Here is a 27550-nt window from a genome sequence, read left to right as displayed (position 1 = left end):
TTTTGTTTGTTTTTTTGATGCTTGAGACAGAAAAAACTATAGAGTCTCTGGCAGTACTCCAATTATCCCTTTATGTAAATATTTTAATTGGTGTGAATCTTTTCATGCACACTTCATAAATCTTTAATTTCCTGTCCAGACTCAGGATTTTCATGTATAGCAAAAGGCGATGAAAGATCCTGCTTCTGGTTATAGATTTGTTTTTTTTAACTGCCCACTGCTATCTTTTCAGTATCTTTGAAACCGCATCTCCTCTCTGTTGTTTGAGAGGCTATTTTATCAACAAATAATGTATTTGGTTTTATTAGCTATCCTCTTAGCAGAATTTCTTCTAAAGGCAATCTGCCCAACCAGATCATCAGTTTCAACTGTTTTGCCTGAAAAGCAAAGGCTGCAGTTTCCAAGATTCTTGAACATATTTGCAGCTATCTCAAATGTTTCCTTCCCTTGATTACAGTTAATTAATAGGACTGGTGCCTTTTTACCTTCCTGGCCTTTGGAACAATGTCATTCTAGGCTACCTGATATCTTTGGTCTGACTGAATTACATTAATAGCAGTCAAAGCATCATCTGCTGCAATTATTCCATTAGCAATTCCTGAGGGCTAGGTGAACATATTTGTAGAGCAGACCATGGGATTTTTTAGCTAGCTAAGTTTTATAATGAAAAGAGGAAACACTCTGGCTTCTCAGAATGAATTCAGTGGAACAGGTAAGTGAAACCCAGGGAAGAAGAAGGAGGGTTAAATATTTTTCTTCTGTTCCTGCATTGAGTGCCACATTTTGGAAAGTTGTTTCTTTGACTGTTGCTGGTTCTTACAAGGCAAAGTCCCCTTAGAGACAAGTGGACTGGAGCCAGATGAGGGCAAGTCTTCCTGACCTCACATGTTGGGGTAGAAAGCAGCGTTCTAACATACAATAGACTGTGTACCTTGTTATTTCTGATTCTAGAAAGCTCTTTGAAATCCAAATGCACTGAATGGGAGGGGTATAAGAGCACATTCATTTCAACAGTATCAGATTGTTCCAGGAGGATGGTGACCTGTTAATCCAGCTGTATATTCAGGGTAGGAGATTGTGAATTACCCTTCACTGAATTTCTTCAAGCACAAGTTGAATAGATCCTAGTACTGGGTATTGCCACTTTCAATTCAGTGAGGATTTCAGGGTAGAGTATAAGGTTATTTAGGAGCAGGTTCAATCCTAGCACAACACTAATTGTCATGTGTGCTACATGGCACTCACATGTTCAGAGGTGGACACATGTACACACAGCTGGTGCATCAACTCTATGTGCAATGGAAGGATTCTACCCAAGAAAATGTCACATACATGCAAAGGTGTAAGAAGTAGTTCAGAGTAAATGGAATCATGTTAATACTAGGCACCTGTTTTGTTTAATATATATATATATATATATATATATATATATATATATATATATATTGCAGACTTATAATTGTGCTATGAGCATGAATATCTTTTCTCTTCATCAATGTGTTCCTAGAGAAAATAAAATTATAGGGTGATATGCAGTTAATTCTGTCTGCCCACAGAAGGTATTCATCAATGTAATGAGGAGGGGTTGATTTTTCAACAATTATTCCTTCTCCCTGCATTCCCTGTGCTCCCTCCAAACCTGCTCCAAAAATATGGGGGACTTTGAAGCAGATTTTAAGGAGGAAGAGAAGTTACAGAGAAAGAGGAATAATCATAAATCCCCTATCTTCCCATTTCAGATATACAGTTGCATCAACTAAGACATTCCATTATTTATTTTATAATTTCTATAGAGAACATCAGACTGAAATATTATTTGTTAAAAAAATCTTTGAAAAGAAATGGCATGTATTTCTGATTTAAATAGGTCGTATTAAAGAATGGAAAAATATTTGCACATAATTATTTTAGTCTTTAGGAAGTCAAAAGAACAATTGCAGCTGATTAAAGGCTGGCTTAAGGAACACATCAATCCTTTCGGGTTATAGATCCTATAGCAAAAGACCAAACATGATGAAAGTTTGAGTCCTAAATCAAAACAGCTCTAAAGCAAAATAACTCTTGCACTTTATCCAAAAGAAAACAGGGTTGTTCATGTAAGCTCTAGGCATGTCTACACCAATATCTAATCTTCAGTTTCAGCCTATAGACCTGTGATCCAGATTATATGGGATAATGTAGGCCTATATGTACCAACTATCTACTATTAGATAGTAGATTATAACAGGTCCAGGTTCTTGAGGCTACAGGTTGTAAACTCCATATAGTGTTTTACTCCATAATGGGAAGAAATATACACATGATTTAAACAAATAAACAAATAAAATAACTGACCTGTAAAGGCCCTCAGTGGACAAGATCCCTACTTATCTAGCAAAAGTCCAACCATGGTCATGTATGTGATCCTTAATCTATAAAGCTTCAACCCTACCTGGAGTGAAAGGATTTCACAACAGCAACATATGCTATTACCACCACCCAGTTGGACTACTGAAATGTGCTCTCATTGGGGCTGACTTTAAAGACCACTTAGAAACTGCAATAGGTACAAACTTCTGTGGCTCATATTTACACCATGAATATATTATACATCTGCTATGGGCTACCAATAGGCTTCCGAGTGCAATATGAAGTTTTGGCTTTGAATGAGAAAGCCTTAAATGGTATAGAGGACATAGGGAATAGCTTTGAAGGACAGAAGAGAGAGCCATTACCAAGGCAACAATCAGACAAGTGCGCCTTGAGCCCATTCCAAGTAACTAATTTACGTAAACATCTCAGACAGCCCCCTCCTAGTTCACATGAAGATAAAGTGAGGGAAGGGGGAAGCACGTTCAGTCTTGCAAAATTCTGTTACTTTAGCTCTTACAATAAAAGTAGTCCTGACATATATGGCCTTGGTTTCTTAGTCTAGTCTACCTTACAGGGCTGACATCAGATTTGGTACCATAGTATTTCCAGCACTGCCTACTTCAGAGTTCTCTGATATAAACATCACAGGACTTAATTGCTTGTAATTCCCCCATGTCCATGAAATTAAGGGGACATAGGTGAGAAGCAGTTTTCTTTTTTTTTCTGTCTTGGCCCCCACTTACTCCTTAGGAAGTAATACTGTTGGCCTTCTGGAAGCAAGTTAAAGCAGAATTGTTCTGTTTATGTTTTAATTAATTAGACAGTGCCATAGAAGAATATTATATGCTGTTTTGCTTTTGGGGCTGAATACTTTATTATTGGGATGGGGAGGTTGTTTTTGTTTTTGGTGGATGTTTTATCTTGGTACACCACCAAGAGGTGCAACAATTGTGACAGTATGAAAATCTAATAAGTTAAATAAATATGTAAAGAAATTGCCACAGTGTCCACCAGATGTATTGGAATTACAAGAGCCAGAATTTCTGTAATCCAAGATTATCTGGAGAGTCCAATTAGTAGAAGAAGGCTTCAGTTCCTAATTAATATGAATTGTATTTGGGGGGGGGTCCCTTCAAGTCAGTTTTTGACTCCTGGCAACCACATGGACTAGTCCCTGCAGTTTCCTTGGCAAGGTTTTTTGGAAGTGGTTTGTCCTTGTCCTTCATAGGGCTGAGAGAGAGAATGACTGGCCAAAAGTCACCCAGTTTGTTTTGTGCCCAATGGTCTCCTGACTTCTAGCCTGGTGCCTTAACCACTACACCAAACTGGCTTTCTATTTACTCTTTAGTAAAATAAGGAGCACCACTAAAAAAATCGGCATTGGTTGAGAAATTAATCCCTGAGTTGTCACTACTCACCAAGCTCCCTATCCTCTCTATGTTATTTTTCTTAGATTTGTTTAATTTTAAAAAATGAATGAGAAATTGCCATGCTGTAGCATAAATACCAACATCAGGTACAACCTATATATCCAGCAATGTCTCTAGGCCCACATAGGTCCCAGAGGCATTCATAGAAAATAAAAGGGCGAGTGGCTGAAGCTTTGTGCTTTGCTGCTGGCATATGAATGTTTTGAATGGACATACTTACTTGGCAATCATTTTGTAGAGGTGGTTATGACCTGCGCTCAAAATCCCAAATGTGCTCCCTGGCCTAAATAGATCGGGGACCTGACCTATTCTACTCCAGGGGTGAGATTCCACCCATCACACATTTATACTTAATGGTTACACTAGTTTTCATATGCATTACTTAGTCACAATCCTTCCAACAATCCTACAACACAAGATAGACTTACTATGCTGCAGTTGGTTATGGGACTCACAAGACATATGTACCTATGCTGATCTAGGCCCAAGGAACAGATTCCAGTCTTGATTCCACTGAAATTGCCTCTGCTGCAGAAGATGAACTGCCAGATTCTAATCTTTGTTTTTACTACAAAAGGATTTTCTGTATAAAGCAAGCAAAAGTAGACCCTAGTGAAAATGAAAATGGTAAGCAGCATAGAATTCTTGGATGTAATATAGGGTGCTGCCTCTCCAAATCTTCTTTAAGCTCTGTACTCCTCTTCTTTATACTGCATATTGATGTTCTTTACTTCTTTTTCTTCAGTAACCATTTCTGACATATTTTAGCTTATGTGGTTTTAGAAGGAGGATGAGATATCAGGAAAACTGAAAAGACATGGCAGAGTCAAGAAAAAGAGAATGATATCAGTGAACTCACTGACTCAGTCTTCTTCTTCCTGAATCTGAATGAAAGAATGGAAATAATAATAATGATAATAATACAAGATTGAGAGTTACTGATAATTCTGCCTTGAATATCTGTGCCTTGGGTTCTGTCTAAGAACTGTGTACAGTATGGTTCTCAAACCTTTCAGAATAAAAACAGATACTAGTATCTTTTTGGAATGAGCCTTCTATAAAACAAACATAGCTTTTGCTTTAGAGGCACAACCATGATTTGGAATTTGAGGTTCTCTCTCCACCTCTGTTTTCTACTTAAGTTTTTGGTTGTTTTAAGATTATTTGAGTGATCCCCCCCCCCCTTGCTTCGTTTTGGTAAATGGGTGTTTTGAGATTCATGGCAGCCATTTTATGTTGGGGCCTTGAGTATTCAAAGGTCCCATCATATGCAAACTTACTTTCAGTCCCTGTTTCTGATACTATTCTGGATTCTACAATCCATTGTAGTCTGTTCTGTGTCACAATTTTTCAAAATTGAATCATACGTACTTCGTTTAGGAACGAAGTATTTATGGGATGTGAGAATGAGATACCATTAAAAATACTGTAGAAGGACAGCCATGTCAGTCTATGGTATCCAAAAGTCAGAAGGAGCCTGTGAAGATGTTAACAGGGGAATCACACCCTGCAACAAGACCAAGTATTTACTTTGCCCACACATTCACAGCAACAGCATTATCAGGGGCCTCAACAACTTCACATACAGGATTAGAGGCAGCTTCACACGCTCTTTTTCTAATGTGATATATGCCATTATCTGCCAGCAATACCATTCTGGATTCTACGTGGAACAAACCTTGAGCAAAAGAACTAATTGATGCAAATTTAATATCAGGATTCAGAACAAGGAGAAAGTAATATCAGAGCATTGTAACTTCCCAGGACACTAGATTATAGATCTCAAGGTAGCTGTTTCGGAACAAAGAAACCATGCCAGTACTACAGAGTAAGAGACTGCAGAGCTCACATATATCAAAAGGCTATTTCAAAAGGCCTTAAGAAACAGAATAGGTTTTTAACACATTACAATTGCTAATTGATGAGGTACTTGTAATCTGCATAATGTCTCATCCCAATTTAAATCCTACACCAGTTAAACCACTCCATGCCTCTGATGAAGTGAGCTACAGCTCATAAAAGCTTATGCCTTTTAATAAAAATTGCTATTGAAAGGTGCTATCAGGCTTCTTAACATTAAACAAGAGTTTTCTTTTAGAAATATATATTCAAGCCACTGCATATAAGTTCGTATTAAGGAATGTAACTATCTGGGGACTTTTACAACATTATTTTGGTACAATATCTCATGGTTGTATGCATTTTTAGATATTTTTGTTTCTCACTTTTCTGTTTAATTCCCAGAAGAGATTACAACGCCACAGTGCCATTTTTTAATGCCACTAAGGCTGCTTCCCTTTATCCTTGTCTTATTTCTCACTTTAATCATAGCAGCTGCCATTGCCTTGAGCGGTGAGTACAAATTATTTATTTATTAGGTTCTCAGCTAACCATCAAAGAGTGTGCATTTTTCATGAGTCTCCTGCCAAGGGTTATATTAATTGGGTACTATAAGTTGCTATCTTGAATTATTGCTGTTGAAATAATAATAATAATAATAATAATAATAATAGTAATATAAAAACCTCATTGTGAGCTTTGTAAAGTAAGCCTTTCATTAATAGGCTTAGCCCACTCTTCCCCCAACTTGGTGCCCTCCAGAGATGTTGGACTCATGATTCCCAGACAACCTAGCCAAAGGACAGATTGCCTGGAAGGTCATGGAAACTGAACTTCAGCTCCTCTGAAGGCAATCCTCAGCCCTGGAAACAGGTTATTCCAGAAAGCCAATCCTGCACTGGGGCCCAATTACATGGTTTCAATTTTGCTGTACTCCCGTCTTTGGGGGGATATTTTCCTGAGTGTTTCAGATACTTGCTAGCTTTCTAGCACAAGATCAAGTATTTGAAAGTTTGTAAAACTTTTGAGCATTTCTGTTGCCATGCAAAAATCAACATACCTAGATCATTCTACTATGGTAGACAGTCATATTGATCACATATAAGGGCACCATTACTCAGTTAAGTATCAACAAAGTTGATCAGTTAAGTATCAACAAAGGCACTGGATGTGCGTGTGATGAAATACTGATCTTTACAGAAAATTCTCTCTCCCCTAATCTCAGTGGACCTATTTTATTAGGGAATAGTGTCTCATTTAAAAGCCACTATAAACTGTGAAAAAAGCAGGGACAAAAATAGTTAACCAAGCTTTATAGTTCACACAAAACTTTCAGTATGGAAGGATTGGGTTATAAAACATATGGGGAACAATAAACAGGTGTGAAAATGTCCAGATAAACACTTTTTATTGACAGTGAATGAGTGTTAGCTATTTTACATTGTGTGGCTGATTTTTGTTACCGTATGAGGGAGTGGAAGAGAAGCAAATGGGAAGGAAGGGGCAGCTGGAGGAAGGAACGTAGAGAAAGGAATGGGTTTCTATTTTAACTTCCATCACAAAGCAATTATAACACTTCCTTCTTTCCAATGTTCAGAGAAAGAGGGGAAGATTGAATGCATAATTACTGTTCCAATAGTGTAAGAGGCAACCAAATATCAGAATGTTGCTGTTTCATTGTAGATGGTTTTTTGAATGAACAGTATAATAACGTTGTGTACAGCAGATGATTCTTCAAGGTTCCCTTTTTCATTCCTTCATTATGAACTGTCTGTTTTTCTCACATGCATATTTTTGAACGAATGTGGAGTTGTGTTGACTTAATACAATATGATTTTTTCCAGTTTATTTCAACTGCAATGGGAGGTTTCAGTGCAGGTCTTCCTTTAAATGTATTGATCCAACAGCAAGGTGCGATGGTGTCTTCAACTGTAAAGATGGAGAAGATGAGTACAGATGTGGTAACATTCATTTTTATTATGGATGTTATGTGCTATTTCCCCTCAAAGCGTAAATTTTGGGCTGAGAGAGAATGACTAAGCCATGGTTACCCAGGGAATTTCCATATCTAGTCCAACACTTTAGATCAGTGTTTCTTAATCCTGGCAACTTTAAGATGAGTGGACTTCAACTCTTTGAATTCTGCTGCCAGCATGGCTGGCTGGGGAATCTGGGAGTTGAAGTCCACTCATCTTAAAGTTGCTAAGGTTGAGAAACATTGCTTTAGATCAGTGGTTCCCAACCTTTTCTATGCCTGACACCCCTAGGAAATGTTTGATTAGTGTTCACACACCCTACAAAAGTAATATCACATTTGAAGATGAAGAAGTCTAATTTCTAATGCAGGTGAACAAATTGAACTTTAAAAATTAGCTTTTAACTCAGTGCATAAAATTGTCACACACCCTGAAATTCCATCTTGCACCCCAGGTTGGGAAACCCTGCTTTAGATAATATACCACACTAGTAAAAGGAGAAACAATGTTTAGCTATGGGGGTGTGTGTCTTTTTCTGGAGAAAGTAATAAAAATAGATACAATTTCTCCTTCTTGGTTTTTTTTTAAAAAATTTTGAGAATTTAAAATTAGTGCCAATCTGAATACATTTCTTTATCTTCCACTCATTAGGAACTACCATTTTAACTAAATATGTGCAGAAAAGCTACCATTTTATAGAATGGTGTACAGAACTACAGAGATGACCTTAGAGAAACTATGTGAAGGCAGGTGAAAAAAAATTATTTAAGTCTAAGACAGGAAGAAAACCTTAGAAGGAGCTCAGACCAGCTCTGCCTTTACTCTCTTGAGTATAAGAAGAAGGGAAGGAAAATGCTATGAGGCTTTCAAGTTTCTGTTACTTATCAATAAAGCAGTGTTCCAATATTACTTGTAAAGCTGTTTCCTTGACCCAGCTTGCTGCGAAGAGATGACAAATGGTAAGATAGTTTCATTTATTCCAGGAGCAGCAGTGACTGAAAGATCACATTAACACAGTTATGTACAACATTATATTTGTACAAGGTAACATTATATTTATCTTGAAGTACTATAAAAATATCCCTTTACATCTGTGTTTATATGTATGTACACAGATACTCACATATGAATAAGACTGTCTTGAAACAACCCAAATTTAGTTAATTTGAAAGTTGACTCAAAAGTTTAACAATTCTGCTTTTACATAGAAGCCTTTTTCAATGATGGCGAGTCAAGGGGAATTAAATCCAACATTATCAACATAGCCCTAAACACATGGAGTCAGGGGTGTCTGCAGGGGAGGGGGAGGTAAAAAAAGTCAAGATGGTTGACGCAACTGCATAATCAAAGGATTGCCCCTTTTTATATGTGTTTTACTTGTGACACTTGTACAAAAAAAAGGGGGGGAGGGCTTCAATGGCATGCTAAACCCACCATACTTTTTGACTCCCCACGGACATTTTTGCATTTAATCATACTGTATTTTAGCCCCATTAGATTCGATCCCAAATTCATTGTTGAAAAATTATTTTTTTTAAAGGGGGGATAACATTGGAGTCAATTACAGGGTTAATTCATTAAGTCTGGTATACATTACCGCTGCTCTATTTCTCTAGTCTGCTGCAGGTCTTACCCAAATAGCGTAAAGAGGAAAAAGCAAGAGAAACTGTCCTGTCTTTACAGCAATTATTAAATACCCACTGACTCTTTTGTGTCTCCCCAGTCAGGCTGAGTGGCAAAAGGGCTGTGCTTCAGGTGTTCAGTTTTGGAACCTGGCGGACTGTGTGTTCAGATGGCTGGAAAGACAATTATGGGAGTGTTACATGTAAATACTTAGGATTTTCAAGGTACTGTATTGCTTAGCAATTTTGTCAAATAACAATGGAAATAAAATGACCCAAAATGTAGTTTGAGTCAAAATGTAGTTTTAAAGCAAAATATACATTTCTGATATACAGTGAACATCTACATTGAGTTGGCTTTTGCATTAAGTGCTTCTTTTTAATTACTTGATTGCAATAAGCTATTAATTAATACAGTTTCTGAAAATATTCAAAAAGTTAGGAAAACCTTTGCCAAAATGCTTGGTTTTGCTGATGATTATGTTAAGTCTGTCAGGAGTTTTTGACAGTATAGCACTGGAGATGTAGGTCTTCTGTTTGCAATGTTTACAACTGTGCAGAACAGAGCCCACCATAAAGTAGTCTTCCTGATGCCATCAAGATAGGTTCTAACTTCCCCCACCATGCTGAAAAGGGATGATGGGATGGTGGTGGTCTAACATGTTGAGAAGATGCTGGGAATGCTGACATAAACGAAAGGCTGGCATTCTGAGAAGGTAGTAGATTTGCTACCCTGCATTAGATCTATTATATTATTATAGTCTACCCCAGATTTGAAAACCAGGTAGTATGTAAATATAAGAGTTAAACATGAAGAATGTACTAGAATATATTGGCTAATTCTTACCCTCTACAGTTTTGTAAGTTCATCTGGGTTCCCAGTGGCTGCCATTGAAAATGAGTTCCAAAAATACTTTGTTACTGCAAATCATTGGTTATCAGCTGATCAGCTAACATCACCACAGAATACTACCCACTTACGGTATGTTTCAGATGCCTACCTTCAGAAAGACATGCAAATGGGCTAAATGGGCTACTCAGTGCCCTCTCTTGGAATGTTTCCATGGGACTGCAGCATCTAAAGTTATATTATCTGCATGCATGAATTGTCATATAATGCCATTATGTAAGGTGCCCTGTATTATTGGGCCTCCACTATTCCTCCATTGGCAAATCAATATGCATTGATTCCTATTCTAAAGGAAATGTTCATTGATTTCAGATCCCATCTCCAGTTGAATACAACAACTGAAATAAAAGTCATTATTCATTTCTATCCTCATTTCTAGGCCTTTGCAAGGTATACTGTAAGTAGCAATGAGTTTACTAAAATGCCCGGTCATTTCCTGGGGTTAACTGTGACACTTATGTGTAAATATAAAGGCTATGTGTAAATAATGTGACCTCTCTCATATCCAAGAACATGTATATAGTTGATTCATGAGCGAGATATCTTTGGGATCAGTATACCAGGGAACCTGTATCTGGGAGATTCCATTTTACCCTGTTAAGGGCTTTAATATGGAAAGGAAGCCTTTATATACTAAATTAAGCATCTTTTTCCATATGTATGAAAATTCAGACTTCCAGTGATGATCTCATATTGCTATCAGTGAAGACTATGCTGACAAAATATTTACAAGATTGAGCCAATAATTTTTTTCATTAAATCAGTCATTGCCAATCTGGTCTCTTCCAAATGTGTTGGGATGGTAACTCTTAGAATTTCCAGCCAGCATAAAGAAATCTTTTGCCATTTGAGAATACTGAGAGTTGTAGTCCTAACACATTTGGAAGGGATGGATTTAGGAAAGCTGGTTTAGATTTATTGACTGAACAACTGGTATCCTGATACTTGATGGATAAAGCTGGCAGGGAAGGGAGAAGTAATAGACTTTACTTTTTTTCCCCCCCATTTCAGAGAAGAATGTACTTCAGGCAATGTAATTGTCTTAAAATGTCTAGGTAAGTGATTTGGAAAATGATACAGAATCTAAACCCAATTTCCTCACAAGAACCAGGGAAATTAGCAAATGTTCAAATATAAGAACTGGAGAAATCCTTATATGCATGCTCAGTTATAATGAAGGGGAGCTATACAGAACAAGATTATCATAGTCTCAGTTCATTTCTGTGAATCTCATGCAGGAGAACTTTCTGGTGGGTTGTATCTCAAATATTAACATGTTTGGTATAACTGCATTTCTCCTAAGTGTTAAGAACAAATTAAAGATAACATTAGATGAATAAGTGAATATCTAGATTTGGGATTATTCAGAGGTAGACAGATTAAATATTTTCTATTAGATCAGTCAAAGAACGGGCATTTTTATAGTGACAGATGTATTCCAGTTATTTTATTTTTTCATTCTGCCAGCATGTGGTACCAGGTCTAGGTACACCCCACGTATCGTTGGTGGAAATGCATCACTGCTCCAGCAATGGCCATGGCAAGCCAGCCTTCAATTTCAAGGGTATCATTTGTGTGGTGGGTCAGTCATCACCCCCTGGTGGATTGTTACAGCAGCCCACTGTGTTTATGAGTAAGCATCTCATCTAGATTACTGTCTTCTACAAGTTTTGCAGTGTTATTTTATTTATTTATTTATTTATTTATTTATTGGACTTGTCCCCGCCCATCTCCCCACAATGGAGATGCCTTGTTCCAGAATGCACCCAGATCAACCCTCTCATTGAATTTTATTTGAATTTTATCTCTCACTGTCATAATTCTGGTCTTCATAGATTTGCCCTATATACTTGCTTGCCTTCTTCTGAAAAAGTGGTCTCTCTGTTGTTGTTTTTCTAACCTTACCCATGCTCCTTTACATATTGCTTCACAACAACAGTAAAGCATTAACATCTAACTTCTGTATGTTTAAAATATATATCCTTTTCATTACAGCAATGACATAGGAATCAGTTTTCTTTGATTACTTTCCAAGATGCTAGTGTAATATAGAGAGGCAACTAATTGTTGTCATCTTATCCCGGCTGGGCCTGAGTGGCTAGAGGTGGACTATAAGAAACTTTTAAAAAGTGAACAGATGTATTTTTATAGTGAAACAAATTCATCGTCATTTAACAAAGTGATGCAATTATTATCTCATTATATCCAGGAGACATCAATTTGATCTTGTGCTCATGCTGTAAACTTCTGCAACTGTGTCTTATGTTTTCTCTCTACCTTTTTTATAGAATCACTCAGTTATATTTCAATGGCTATCTTCAAGCAGGGTTTTCATGTTTCAATTTGGATTCTGGAACTGATAAGGAGGATGGAGTCAGTTGCCTATATGACCCATGAATGATGCTGGGAAAAGGTGGTGGTGATGGGAAACTTCTGCTGACACCACTTGCAGAAGTTTATAGTGCAAGCACAATACCAAATTGATGTTTCCTGGATATGATGGGATGACAACCTCCAGAAATCCTGCCCAGCACATGTAACTGATATATTGTACATTCTCATGGGTGTACACTAGGTTAGCTCAACCTGGAACCTTTCTGCTATATTAGGACTGAACTTCCAGTCTGGAGGGCACCAAGTTGGGGAACAGTGGCATTCAGATCTAATTACGTGGCACAATACTGATTATACCAATAGCTTGACTGCATTATAAGAATTAAAAATTGGAATTGACAATGTAATATTATCATTTTAAAAGTAAATGAACATAACTGTATTATAATTTGTATTTTCAAGTACAGAAACAATGATGCACGATTTCTTTGCATGACTTGCACCATTTCCATGATATTTTTTAGAAATGAAATCTTTTAAGGCAAAAGTGATTGAACATAAAGTTCAAAACTCTGTTCACAGCCAATTTTAAATGTTGAAAGATATTAATTTCTTTTTATTTTTAATGTTTTTGTTGAAACAGTTTGTACCTACCTAGAGCTTGGAGCGTACATGTGGGTTTTGTAATCCTGGAAGAAAGTCCTGTTAATCCATACTTAGTGGACAAAATTATATACCATAAAAATTATAAGCCTAAAACAATGAAAAATGATATAGCACTGATTAAGCTGGCTAGTCCACTTGCACCAAATGGTAATTTTGACTCCCTTGATTTTCTTTTTTTCTTGTTTTGTATTTAAAGTTCACATTGAGAAGGGTGGCATAGACTGATCACATTTATTTATTATTTTCTATAGTATCTATTCAGTATATTTTTATGGAAAGACTATTATAAGATCATGAGAAGTTGAGAGCGGTATGAAATTGGAATGTTTTTTTGTGTTTTTTGTTTCTCTTAAATATTGTGTGTATTTGCCTTTGAAAGGAAGAGTCATAGTTTTTGGAAGCCTTCTATGCAAATCTCTGATCATCTGACCTGATGCTTATTTTGTAGAGGCAGCTATGATGGAGAGGAAGGGAGGAAAGGTGTGGGCTATTACTGTTATCTCAGTATAACTGAGCTGTGGGAGAGACTACCAAAACCCAATTTGCAGACAGTCACTGTTTTGCAATCTGTACAATTTTAAGAGCAGTTGAAGGAAAAACCAATTTAAAACCAAGAGACAACCCTTTCACTTTCTTTTCCCTTTCTGGTAACTTTTTGGTGAATGAGATTTTGTTATCTTCAAAATGAAACCCAGATTTCAGATTTTATGCAAAGTATGCAGACTCATTTTTCCCATTAATAGCATCATTTTAAATTTTATTTTTTCATTGTTTCCAATGAAATAGTTTTACTGTATAAAGTTGTACAGTTCTATAACTGTTGTATTTTGTTATTATTATTATTATCATCATTTTAGGGGTTCATGGAATTGCATATTTTCAGAACTGGATCTTTAATTCAAATAGCTTAAGAATCGGATGCTCAATTCAGTAATATGAAATCTCCTGTCACTTCCCACCAACCCCTCTGGAATCTCCCAATGCTGCAGTTCTACTGCTGAAATCAAGTTAGTCAGGGTCTACACATGAAGTATTCGAAGAACTGTATTTAAATTTTAAAAAGTTCTGAACTCTTTAGAAGAAAGATGAGGAATATGATCTCACAGGTGAATGTTGTTTACTTAAACAGGTCTTATAGAGCCAATTTGCCTTCCTAATTTTGGAGAACATTTTCCAGAAGGAAAAATGTGTTGGATATCAGGATGGGGAGCAACAGAAGAAGGAGGTATTCATTTAAGTCTTTGAAACTGGCATTGCCTTTTTCTCAACCAAACTTTGCCACATGTGAAAAATTAATTCAAGAGATGCACATAAGAAATACCTTTCTATAAATATAAACTTCTCAATAAATATTCCCTTCATTTCTAAAACAGAAACACATTTATAGCCAGGAAATAGAAATAGAATTACTGAGAGTTGCTAATTATTGCATTATGTACCAACAAAATAAATAGATTGATTCCTTTTCAGAAATATGGGGATCATTTCCTATCAGTCTTAGCCTGCTTGATCTAAGGTAAAAGACTTCAGGAGATGATCCAAATATCTGACTGATACCATTGTCTACTTCCTAATGTATAAACACCACACCTTACTTTTGCAATGTATGAGAATTTGATTAGTCCATAGGTTGATCTGAATACAGTTAACTTTTGACTTTGCACTCCTCTGAATTTTGTATTGCAATTCTGTCTTAAAAATTGCACACAAAATTGCATATATTAAGAAAAATTGATACAAAATGTGCATGGTAGAGAATGCTGTGTATGAGAATATGTATATTATGAAAATTATATACAATATGAAAATAAATTCAATCTTTTTCTTTGTTTTTAATTGCAAAAATTATACAGTAATGACTATGGTTGAACATATACAAAATAAGTCAGATTTGGAAAGACTGCTCAGAAAACCCCAAGGACTTCACAGTTCAACCCTGAGCTACATATATTCTCTTCTATTGGAGACTGCTCCATCTCTGTTTCTCTACAAGTCCTAATTTACATCCACTGAGAGGTGGTGGGGAATAACTTCACCTCTAGTGTGAGATTCATGATTCAAAACCATGTTTTTGCTCATTGACTCCAGCTGAATGTCAAACATTTCAATGCAGTAGCCTATAAATAGTTTTGAATTAGTTCTTGTTGGATATGGGAATTCCTTCTAAATAAATAAATAAATACAGTATACATATGGTCCAATATCTTCTAAAACAGCAATACATATACATAGCTAATGAATAAACATATTTATATTTATTTATTAATATAAGACTTTTTTTTTTAATCCATTCAATCGTATCCAGTTCTCTGAGAGTGCCTGGACAAGTCTGTAGTTTTCTTGGCAAGGTTTTTCAGAAGTGGTTTGCCATTGCCTCCTTCCTAGAGCTGAGAGAAAGTGACTGGCCCAAAATCACCTAGCTGGCTTTGTGCCTAGGTAGGACTAGAATTTATGGACTCCCAGTTTCTAGCCTGATACCTTAACCATTACACCAAACTGGCTCTTTAGAAGACTAATAAAATATATTAAATTATGGAAAATCTTCTTAGGATATAATATATACTTCATCACAGCTTATAGCTTTTTAAAAAGCCATATTTTGTTATCACAGAAATGGGAAAAAATTTTGTCTTGGGATATCAGGTGATACTTCAGAATCCATGAAATATGCTGGTGTCCCTTTAATTTCTAACAAAGCGTGCAATCATGGAGAGGTCTATGGAGGAATTGTAGCCTCATCAATGCTTTGCGCAGGTTATTTAAAAGGAGGCATAGACACCTGTCAGGTAGGAACATTTCTTATTGGTACTTGTTTAAAATGTATTGTTGATTAAAAATTCATTTAAAATAACTCCTCAACACACAGACATCCACTGTACCCACTGCCTTTTAAAGAAAATCTCTGCAGAATTTCTGCATGGTATTTGGTGGCAAGTCCATGTGTCACATCAGCCTGTGGTCAAATGATAAATGGACGCAAATGGAAGTAATGCAGGGGATGTGGGGAAACACCATTAGGAATAGTATAAATGAAGGAATTCCACAACCATGAGAAAGAATGTCTTGTTTAGGAGAACATAAGAAAGAAAGGATGGAAAGAATGCAAAGCTTAGCTGTTGAGTACAGAAGATCCCACTTTCAATTTCTGGCAAAGATCTGCTCCTAAGACTTTAGGGAAATATTCCTATTCAGATGTGTGCCCTCTGGATATGTTGCTTTGGAATTCTGGGAGTTGCTTTCCACTCCTTTTTTGAGGAGGCCATGTTGAGGTAGAGAGCAGCCACTGCCAGTCTTAGGGTTCCTCAACCTTGGCAACTTTAAGATGGGTGGAATTCCCTAGCCAGGCTGGGGAATTCTGGGAGTTGAAGTCCACCCATCTTAAAGTTGCCAAGGTTGAGGAACCCTGTGATAGGGTTCTTCAACCCTGTGATAATAAACTGCATGACAATGACAAAAGGCAGCTTCTTCATGATATTCATGTCAGTCTCTCAGAAAAGTCATGCTGTTGACTCATTAGAGAGACAAAGAGTCTCCCTCTTTTTGCAGTTGCTAAGCAGTTTGAATAAAAGGTTACACTTGCTTGCTTAATTAATTGCTCTGCTGATTTACAAGATGGTAATCCTCAAACTATGATGCGGTTAAAAGGTAGCAAATGTTCTCAAGATAATGTGTGCTCAGATAATGATCAGCAATATTTTTCAGACATGGCCACATTTTGTTTTTCTGTCTCTTTCAGGGAGATAGTGGGGGGCCACTGGCATGCAAAGATATGAATACTTGGAAGTTGGTAGGAACAACCAGCTTTGGGGTGGGCTGTGCAGAAGAAAACAAACCTGGAGTCTACAGTCGCATCACCTCATTTCTGGATTGGATACATGAACAAATGGAGGTTTACTCTCTGACAGTTTATTTTCCAGGCCTAGCTTAGTGTATCCAGTGGGAGTAGTCAGGCAATTATGTTTCTTCTGCTCGGTTGCCACGTTTTTTCCCCAGGGGCATCTATGGCGAGGGATAAAAAAGTCAAGATGGCAGCCATAACTGTGCTCAACACCCCAACCCTCTTTGACATACATCCATGCACATAAAAGGAGATGGGCCTTCAATCACAGGGTTGTGGTTGCCATCTTGATTCCCCCCTCCCTCCCTGCAGATGTTCCTGTTTCTCTCTATTGCAAGCATGTGAATGGAACAAGAGAACGGGATTTTGCTTCATCTGCAGTATGTTTTATACAACATTAAGTTGGCCCGTAGGAGTAGTTGTTGAAATCCAGCGTTTATTAAGTATGTGGGTGGGGAGAAACCAAGCCTGAGTCTTCAGTTCCAGGAGTAGGAGGAGAGATTTAAGCATGATAAAATGTAAAGATGTACGTCAAGAGACTGAGCGCCAGCTGAACTTTGCTGACATTTGGCAAGTTTGGTAGTCCTGCTGCACCCTAATATGCTTCTATTTGTCCAGGGATAAAACAGTAGAAAGATTAGATTTGCCAAGTTATGTTTAATCATTTCCTGCTTGGTTTTGCATTGCCAGTTAGAGGCAATTATTTCAGGAGCATGAGCAAATATTCCTAAGATAATGAGAGGCTTCCTGCTGGGCACCTCCTTCACTTATCTGCAGAATGGCAAACAGCATAACTCTTACTCAGCAGTCCTTGCTTGGTCCTTAGGCTATAGGCACTTTACAATGGGATGCAGTAAAGGAATATGTGGACATGTAATACAGGCAATCCCTGGGTTAAGAACAAGTTCCGTTCCCAAGGTCTGTGTTTAAGTCAAATTTGAATGTAAGCTGGAGCAAGTATTTAGAGTCAGTTAGGAGAGAGAGAGAGGGAAAAAAATCTGTCTGTGTGTATGTCTGTAGGTATGCTTTGTAGCATACCAGAAAGATCATGATTAAAGGTTAACACTTACTCTTGTTGTATATTACCCTGCGTACTGGAAGGGGTATGTCTTGCAGACCAGAAGGGGCATTCATGAGGTAAAATTGCAGATGGTGTTCTTCTTCCTCACGCTGATGAACCACTGAAGCCACCTAATGCTTTCATGAACCATTGAAAACAGGCCGTACAATGTATTAAAAATGCACAACTACTTCATGACACCCATGGAGGCATTGTGCGGCTTTGGCAGTTTGTTGGATTATGGGGAGGAAAGCACCATCTGCCATTTTGTGTCAGATCTCATTGCCGGTCAGCTGTCTACCATTTTAAGTACTGTAGACAGCCCATTCACAACCATGGGTTGTTCATAAGCTGGAGGTTTGTAACCTGGGGACTACCTGTAAAACAATGTAAGGACCAAGTGTGGGTATCATGAGTGATATGCCCATGGGAACTGTGATGCCAATCCCTGACTTCGATAACTGCTGTCAATGTATTATTAGTGAATAATAGATGAACCAACAGCCACAATTTTAAAAAAGACATTGAAAGAAGTTTAGAATGTAAAGACACTTTAGGAAGGACACTTGATATACATGAAAGCACTTTCACATGTTTTGTCTATATATGGATCCTCTGATTCTTCTGAGTCAACAACTTTCCATAAACTTTTGGGATGCTGCTTATGCAGAACTACGTGGATGTGGCTAGTTCACATAAGTATTATCTCCACATGAACTCTCCATGTGCATTTTATGGTAGATGTTTATCAACACATCCTAAATTCTGACTAGCTAATATAAGTAAAGTGGGATCTGGAATGTGTTATAAAAAAGAGAGTTAACATTTATTTTCTTTTGGTTACCCAAATTCTAGAATCCTAAATTACTTTCATAGCTAACCTTTTAATTTTCTTCCTGAGAATCAATGTTACTGATATCTCAAAAGGTCCATTCTTGATTTTTATCCATAGAGAGAAGAGTGGAAAGGAGACGGTTAGCACCATCATCATGATTTCTTCAAATGCTCTACAATTAACTTCCCTCTTGCATGATTTTTGTACTTGTTAACAGAGGTGCTGCAACTTTCCTTTTTTCCTATAACTACAAAATCTGCTTTACAATGGAGAATCTTTATCTTCTTCTGAGGACTTCATGCAATCATGAGATGAAAGCTTATTTATAAAATGGATTCATTTTTTTAAATCCCATCCATAATCTGATTACATTAAAATGGAACCAGAAGATCCTATCAGATCTGGCCAAACAAGCAGAACAATGAAGGACATGTTTAAAAGATCAGCTGAGTTCCTACAGCAAGAATGGAAGGAATACAAATAAAAGGGCAGAGGGGACTGCCTTATGTCTCATATATGGAACTACTTCTGGTAGAAATTTTGTTAGATGCTAGTTGAGTGTTGAACATTTTAACTTCAGGGCACCTAATTAATGATTTGAACAGAGCTTGACTTTGGTGCTTGTGAGCAAGGATAGAGACACACAAAATCTGTGTTCTCTAATTATTATTATTATTATTTTTTGGTCTTACTATTTGCTTCAGAGATAACAAATGCACTGTTATTTCCTTTCTGCAGTTATTTAAACAACAGACTCCACATGTCTGTTGGAAAATTGGTTCTTTCTGAAACCAGGTGGATGGGAATATATCAGTGATTTGATTGATTCTAAAAAAGGCCTTTAGAAAAAAGGAAAAGAAAATGCAGATATCATACCGCTTTGTTTTTATGTGCAGTTTTTCTGATATCTTAACTGCATTTTTGTACCTAATAGATATTGAGCATTTGGTATATAAATATTTTTTTAAAGGATGTGATGTGTGACTTATTATCTCATCCTCAAAAAATATACTCCTGTCTTCATTTGCACTTGCTAGTCTGTCATCAACTAATAGCATCCTCTTACAACTGGGGAGGGTTGACTGCAGAGGGTGATAAGGCAAATATTTGGGTCACTAGAACAAGTCCATTGTCATTACCATCCTTCCATTTCTGCTTTGCACAGGATAAACAAGAGTGGAACAATTTTAGAGAATTCTCTGCCTGCATGATTGTTGGTTTCCAGTTAGAGTTTCAAATCAAGGGAGTCATGCCTGGTACCCCTTCACACAAACACTTTAGCTAGCTCTGCAACTGGACATACAACACCAACATTATTCAAAAAGCAATATTCCAAATGTACAGAGGCTGTACAGATATCATAGGGAGCCTTTATTCCTGCCTTTATTAGATTTATATCCCACTTTTTTGTACAAGAGCTCAAGTAGTGCTCCTTCCTCCCATTATTCCCCACAATAACAACCCTGTGTAGATTGGGCTTGGGCTGAAATAGAAAGGCCCAAAAGTGGGCTACTATGTCTGATGGTGGACTTGAAGCTGTTTTTTCCTAGTGCCAATCCAATGCTTTAAACATTACACCTTACCAGAATGCATTTAATTAATTAAGATCTGCATTCAAGGCAAAGTAGAGAAAGCTACAATATGAATATTTGCTGGAAAAAAAAACCCAACTTAAACAATCCTTAAAGAAGCAGCTTAAGGAAAGATTATAGTGTCCTAGCATGGGGAAGGCAATGTCAATCTCTGGATGATCTCACCTTCTGGCCCTCAGTACTGACTCTGGATCCTCAGCAGTCCTGGTCTCTGGCTGTTGCTACTAAACATTAGGTTGGTATATAATAAGGCTACCTTCATTTGATAGATAAAGTTGCTTGGATCTACTAGGAGTTGGATTCCAACTGGGCAAGTCCAGTTGAGGTGACTGAGACATGGTCTTGCTCAGTTATCTGGAAAGAGTCAGGTTCCTCAGGATTGTTCACCTGGACATCTGTTGGTTAGATCCATGTCCTTTCTGACTAGTGAATGCTTCCCAGGAGGTAACCTATGATTGGATCCATGTAGTGATGACCTACTCTTTGAGGGAGGGGGGATGGTTCTATCTGCCTTGAAGGAGGTAGTGATGCACTCACTTCTCAAGAGGCCATTGGTGGGCTTAACAATCCAGAGTAACTTTCTATGGCAGCACAAACAGTTATGGATGTGCCATGCTATGTCCATGTAGCACCTCTACTATGTGAGCTGCACTGTTACTAGTAAGCATCTGGGTGGAATTCAATGTGCTGGTTGCCATCTGAAAGACCCCGCAAGGCATAAGGCCTAGTTGAAGTCCTTCTCCTGTTGTTTCTGCCTATCCTGTGAGATCAGATAGATGCAGAATACTTCAGTTCCCATCTGATAGGACCCACAAGGCATGGCTCCTCTGTTGTGGCCCCTGTCCTCTGGAACCGCATCCCCCCCAGAGATTCAAATGGACCTTTAAATATGCCTTGAAACCTGGTTCTTTCCCCAGACTCTGGGATAAGGTGGGATGCAGGTTCCCTATGTGAGGTTTTTTATCAGGTGTTAGTGGTTATTTTGTTCTACTGAGATGACTGTCTTTTTTTTTTTGTGCTTGTTATTTATATCTTTGTTTTTAATTCTGTATGCCATCCAGAGCTGCTATTGGGCAGCCTTAGAAATATGAATAATGAACAAACACACATACACATTATTACCAAACAATTGAGTTTTATATGGTTAGATTGTCAAACATTGGTGTTTCTTCATCTCTGCTGTTTGCAACTAATTAGCATGTTTCTCCTTTTTTTCATACAGGGTTTGGGTGGTTGAATAATTCCTCCTTCATCTTTAAATAACAATGGCCGTCTTCTCTATGTTAGTGGTTAAAATCAAGTCTAACTTATTTTCTGATAGTTTATATCTCGTATCTGATAAGATCTCTATCATCTTAGGGTTTATCAATATTTTATTATATTATTTTTAATATGTAAGCCACTTTATGGTGACCTCATTTTAAAAATATGACCACTTTGGTATACCAATTACTGTGTAGTGATTAAAGGCTTGGATAAGGACTACAAAGAGGCAAGTTGAAGTTCCCATTTAACCACACAACTCATTTCATTACTTTCCATCAGTCACTATCTCAGTTCAACCTAAAGTTGTTGTACAGAGGGCAAAATAGGGGGAACATACCCATGTAAGCCACCTTGAGCTCCCATAGGAAAGGCAGAATAGAATGAATGAATGAAAGAGAAAGAGGGAAACACCCACCAACACTCCATAGATACTTTTAGATCAAAGCATATGTTATACTCAAAGATGCAGTTAAGGCTGCTCTTTAAATGAAAAGCCACTACAATTTTCATTCAGGCAATCACAGTTTCAAGCAGTAATGGGGATATGAGGATTTTTCTGACTGCCATTTTTCTGCTCAAACCTTCTCATATTGTTCCTTTTTTGCCTCTTCTGACATAGTCTAACAATCATATATATAGAGGAACATCGGGGGAACATTAAGCATCTTTCCACCCCTATTCTATTTCCTACTGATTCTCCACATATAACTCTACATTCCGCTAACTGCTTTTCCATTAAAAACAAATTGCAGACTGTATCACAAGTATCTTTCCATTAAAAGTTGTAGATATCGTTATAAATGTCTTCCGACTGCTTTTCTGACTAGCTTTCAATATACAGAGATCAAATTAAAATGTAGAACTATTCATTCACTTCAACTTTTTCTTGAAGAGAAACAAGCGATACAGCACCACACTTAATTATACCTTAATTTCATTACGTATATGAGGCATACGCCAATGTGTCTCCAGATATCTCCCTAGATATCCCTCCCTCCCTCCCTCCACCAGGCGCCTTGCCCACTTGAGCATATGAGCATATGTTGAGCAGGATGTTGCTTAGAAAACAAGACTAACATTCTACTTTGTGATCCCCTTAAAACTAACTGGAAAGCAACTAGAGTAGGGGCATTGCTGCCTGAGAAGAAAAGGCCAACTCTCCATAGTGTTGCAACTTGTCATTGAACAATTATTGCTCTTAATCTGTCCTCATTTTTTTAAACAGCTTCCAGTGACATCCCTGGAGGCCTTTTAAATACCTCATCGCTGCTTGAAAAGAACATTTTCTAGAAGAAACTGCTAGGTAGGTGGAGGGCTGAAGCTGAGGCTGTTCCAAATGCTCCAATATTTGTGAGTCAAACACTGGAGTCTGCATGCATTCCCTGTTGAAAAAGGGATAACTCAACAACTAAAGAACTGCCAACTGAAACCAGAATGTAAAGCACCTGCATTGCCACAGATTGCATTACAACTACAGGAAATATTTAGAAATAGGAGGCTTACTTATATCTAGTATTTAACAGAACTAGATTTCACAAGTAGTAATGTGGGTTTTTTAAAGGATACCAGTACAAAGAAAAGGACAATAACCATTTCATACCATGGTGTTGTACACAGGGTACATAAAGTAATCCGTGCTTAATACGAAAGCCTACTCAATATATTTAATGATATCTGGGAATATGCAATAATAATAATAATAATAATAATAATAATAATAATAATAATGATGATGACGACGACGATGATGATGATGATGATGTCTTGGCTTGTTTGGAAAAAGTCAGATGAGCAATATGTGGTGTACAAACTTCATCACTGGTAAAGTTCCATAAGAAAAATGCTTTAAATAATAAAGAAATTAATATTTTGTGGCTTCTAGAAAAAGTACCTCAAGGTTAGTAAACCTTAGTGCTTCAAGAAGTAACTCATGAAAGCAGTAGTCCTGCCGTAGGCACAAGCTGGATGACTTTGGGCCAGTCACTCTCTCTCAGCCCTAGGAAGCAGACAAGGGCAAACCACTTCTGAAAAACTTGCCAAGAAAACTGCAGGGACTTGTCCAGGCCATCGCCAGGAGTCAATACTGACTCGAAGGCACACACACACACACAAAAGTGTACCTTAAAGCTTGTGTAGAAGGCAGCAGAAAATGTTTGCTATTGAAAATACGACATCATAATGTATTAATGGAATTATAATATACAGATCAAAAAAAGTCATTGTTCCTCTCTTTTTTGCATTTGTCTCATGCACTGAGAATATTGCATCCAGTTCTGGGCACTGAATCTTAGGAAGGACATTGACAAACTGGAGCATGTCTGCAGAAAAGCAACCAAGATAAAGGATCTGGTAGGAAAAATGCACAAGCAACAGTTGGAGATGATGAGTATATTTAGCCTGAAGAAAAGAGGATTTTAGGGAGATATGGTGGTAGCTATTTCCAAATATCTGAAGGTGTGTCATTTAGAAGATGGGGCAGAATTGTTCAAAAATTTTTTAGTAGTTCCAGGACAAGAAGCGATAAGTGTAATGTATAAAGTTTAAATTTCATCTGGATATCAGGAAAAAATCCCTGATGAAATGTTCAACAATGGAACAAACCACTTTGGGAGATAATAGACTCTCCTTTACTAGAGCTGTATGACTAAAGGAGGCTGGATGACCATCTATTGGGGATGCTAAAGTAGTGGGCTTCTGTGCTGGGCAGGGTGCTGGACTAAATTATATCTATATAATCTCTTCCAACCCCTATATTCTATGTTTCTATTACTTCAGTGCTACTCAGCATCTTTGGCTCATATATGGAACAATAGTAAGGTTTTAAGAGCTCCTTCCATGTATGTGAACTTTCAGCAGAGGCCTGCACAGAAGGACTTCCATGGAGAAATAGCTATGTCAAGACAGGTTGCCAGAAAAAGTATTTATTTCACCGATGGCATTGTGTTTGCAAATGGCAGTCCACAGACAGGTTTATTTGGAGCTTACAGTTTGAGCTTTTAGCATCTGGATTTTTAAAAAATTCTCCCAAGCATTAAAAAATTTTTTTTAGTGTTTTTAGTGTTTTATTGCTTGTTTATCATTGTGATTTCTATTGCTTTTATTATTACTGCTTGTTGATTTTATCTCATTTTTAATGGCTTATACATTGCTTTTTAAGTCTAATTAATTCATTATAATTCAGTTTGTATACTACCTAGCATTAGGCAACTGTAGTAAAGCTGTTCAATCAGTAAAACGTATTTGCCTAATCTGCTTCACTGTTGAAAATTCTATAGGATGTTTCTGTAAATCTGAATTTTATTCTCCTAACATACAACATTTAAAAACCACAGGTTGGGGCTCCATGTAGATTCAGTGTAAACAGAACATAAAATCTTTTTTGATACTCACACCTTTAGTAAAGTCTAATATCAGCAGCATTTTTTTTACTATTGTCAAGATAAGCTAATCATTTTGTAAATGTACTAATGACTTAATATTAATCAAAAAATAACTAAGGAAATGGGCTGTTAAAAAGTACTGTACAGCCATAGGCAAATATTCTGAGAAACCAAACAAACAGACAAAACCTATATATATATATATATATAAAACAAAACGTTCTCCTGAACGGTTCTCATCGATAGAGTCACCATCTTCCTCCTGTGGAGAGTGAGCATAGAAACTGCAGAAGAAACTAAAATGTTCTGGATTCTGACTATTTGCCTAATCATAGGGCTCAGCAATGCCTATATTCGTAAGTATACACATTTTCAATATTTCTGTATGGTTTGTGTTATGTGAAAGATCAAATATTGAGAGACTAAAATATATGAATAGTAAAAGCATAGGCAGAACTGCTCAGTAGTAAGCCCAAAAGAATGTAATGGGAATTTGGAAAATCAAAATAGAATAAGAGGAAAAATGCTAGAATATGTAGGAAATAGTTTGCTAGACAGACAGACATTATTTTAGTCTTTTTTATTGCAGCTAAGATTATAATTAATGGAATTATTGCTACAGTATTAAATAATTATACATTAGTATTTGTAGAGCAATTGACATCCCATAGAGAAAACAGCCTGTTAATACTGCACTTTGTTTTAAATAGCTACGGGAGAATGCAATGTTCCACCAAAAGCAAGAGAAAATTGTGGCTATCCAGGCATCACTGAAATTGAATGCAATGCTAGAGAATGCTGCTTCGATTCAGATGTGAGGAATGTCCCCTGGTGTTTCAAGCCTGCTCCAGTAGATGGTTTGTATCTCCCCCTTTAAGTCACTTCTGGGCTACAAGTTCCTATCGGTTTCAGTGTGATTGCTTGCCCATGCGTAGCGTGAGTGTCAGTATGAATCATCTGAGCATCATGCTAGATTGGCACCTCAATCAGTTATATATTCTGTGAGTCTCCTTGAGATGCTAGGATTCTGTGTATTATGCCATGACCTTTTGACATGGAGAATGCCAAACAGTATAAACATGAAACTTAGCACTGTGATTGCTCCAGAGATCTGTTCACTGAGTTGTATCCGTCCAGTGTTGTCTATGCACAGAGAAAGTCATCCTTCCACTGTCAAGCCTGACCATGATAAACCTTAAACGCTTAAATTATTCTCATCCAACTTGAAAGCATTGCTGGAGTCTGGAATCTCATCAGGCTCTTTTCATTCTCACAAACCCTTCATTAGGGAATGCCTGATGAAGGCTTACAGCTCTGCCTGAACCAAACTGATCCCTAGACAAAACCAGGTAACTTCAAAGTAAGCAGTTAATAATCAGGCGCTGAAAATGTTCTTTGGCAAGCAATAGGATGCAATTTTACCTTTATCAAACGAGAGACAGCAACCCCTCTGAAGCATCAGAGCAACACTGTCCTAAGGTTTTTGACTGCTAGAAGCTAAGAATCACACTTCCTGTTCTACAAACTGAAGGCAGGTGAATTTCCACTCGATGCCACTGATAGGGTAGCAGCCATCCTTCCTTTCCATTTGAGACAGTCTCGTAAAGGCCATGTATAAATCCATTTTATATTCCAACAGGTATGTCACAGCACCTGCTATCTGAACCAGTTAAATTAGTCTGCTTAATGGCAGGCCCAGCATTAGCCAGGAATGGCAAAGAAGAGTATGAAAGGGAGGGAGGAAACTTGATTTTTAAAGTTTATTACCTATTATATATTTCCCCATTAGAGTTGCTGCTTTTATGCAGATTCACAAAGACAGAATTAGTAAAAAAATTGTATTGTGCTGTCATATTATCTCTCCCCACTCTTTAAAATAGGCCTTTTGTTTCTAGTACCGGGAAGATAGAAACTGCAGCCTGGAGCTCCTTCAGATATTATGATTTTTTCCCCATCTTCTTTTTTTCAGGATATGTTTAGATTGCTATCCTCAAGAACATAGAATCTTGTGCATTCAAAATTTTATTCAAAAATATATTTAATGTATTTATTTAGTTTCTAAAATATCAGTTCATCCTGTATTTTTTTAAAAAAAATAACGTCTCCACCATCAGTTTTGAAACGTGATAAAGTGATGATGAAGAGGTTAAATTTTCCTCACTGTATAATCCTATCTAATATCCCACCCACCCAAAGCCCTTACAAATTTTGTGGAGGAAAATACCATATTCCTCTATTGTTTAGAAAAACCAAATGTGCAAGGCAACATTATTATTATGTCAATTTCCCCTTAAGCAACAGTAAATGAAGAAGAGGAAACTGCAGTAACATTACAAGTTGGGAATTACTGGAGATAGACTCTTACTCCATGGGTAACATGTAAGGTACTACAAATTGCATCAGTCTGTTTAAAGTCAGGATTTTTTTCACAGTTTGTGGTGAGAAGTGCT

The 27550-nt window shown here is 37.2% G+C and overlaps 1 protein-coding gene across 1 annotated transcript; it reads left to right on the top strand.

The window, feature by feature from the left end:
* The first annotated feature begins 694 nt into the window (after nt 1–694).
* TMPRSS3 (transmembrane serine protease 3) lies at nt 695–20062 on the top strand. Its single transcript, XM_088144453.1, has 13 exons — nt 695–712; nt 4265–4409; nt 6027–6134; nt 7466–7582; nt 9321–9444; nt 10076–10201; nt 11141–11184; nt 11597–11762; nt 13107–13276; nt 14259–14354; nt 15773–15915; nt 16866–17018; nt 18980–20062. The coding sequence occupies exons 1-13, from the start codon at nt 695–697 to the stop codon at nt 19004–19006; spliced, it is 1437 nt and encodes a 478-aa protein (XP_088000579.1). The 3' UTR covers nt 19007–20062.
* Nucleotides 20063–27550: the final 7488 nt, after the last annotated feature.

This window comes from Python bivittatus, unplaced genomic scaffold (genome assembly GCF_059951505.1).
Source record: "Python bivittatus isolate LINGU-HERP-01145 unplaced genomic scaffold, Pbiv_v1 ctg000350_np1212, whole genome shotgun sequence".
Classification (NCBI taxonomy): domain Eukaryota; kingdom Metazoa; phylum Chordata; class Lepidosauria; order Squamata; family Pythonidae; genus Python; species Python bivittatus.
Note: the sequence above shows the minus strand (reverse complement) of the source record. Positions and strands in the feature narration are given on the sequence as shown.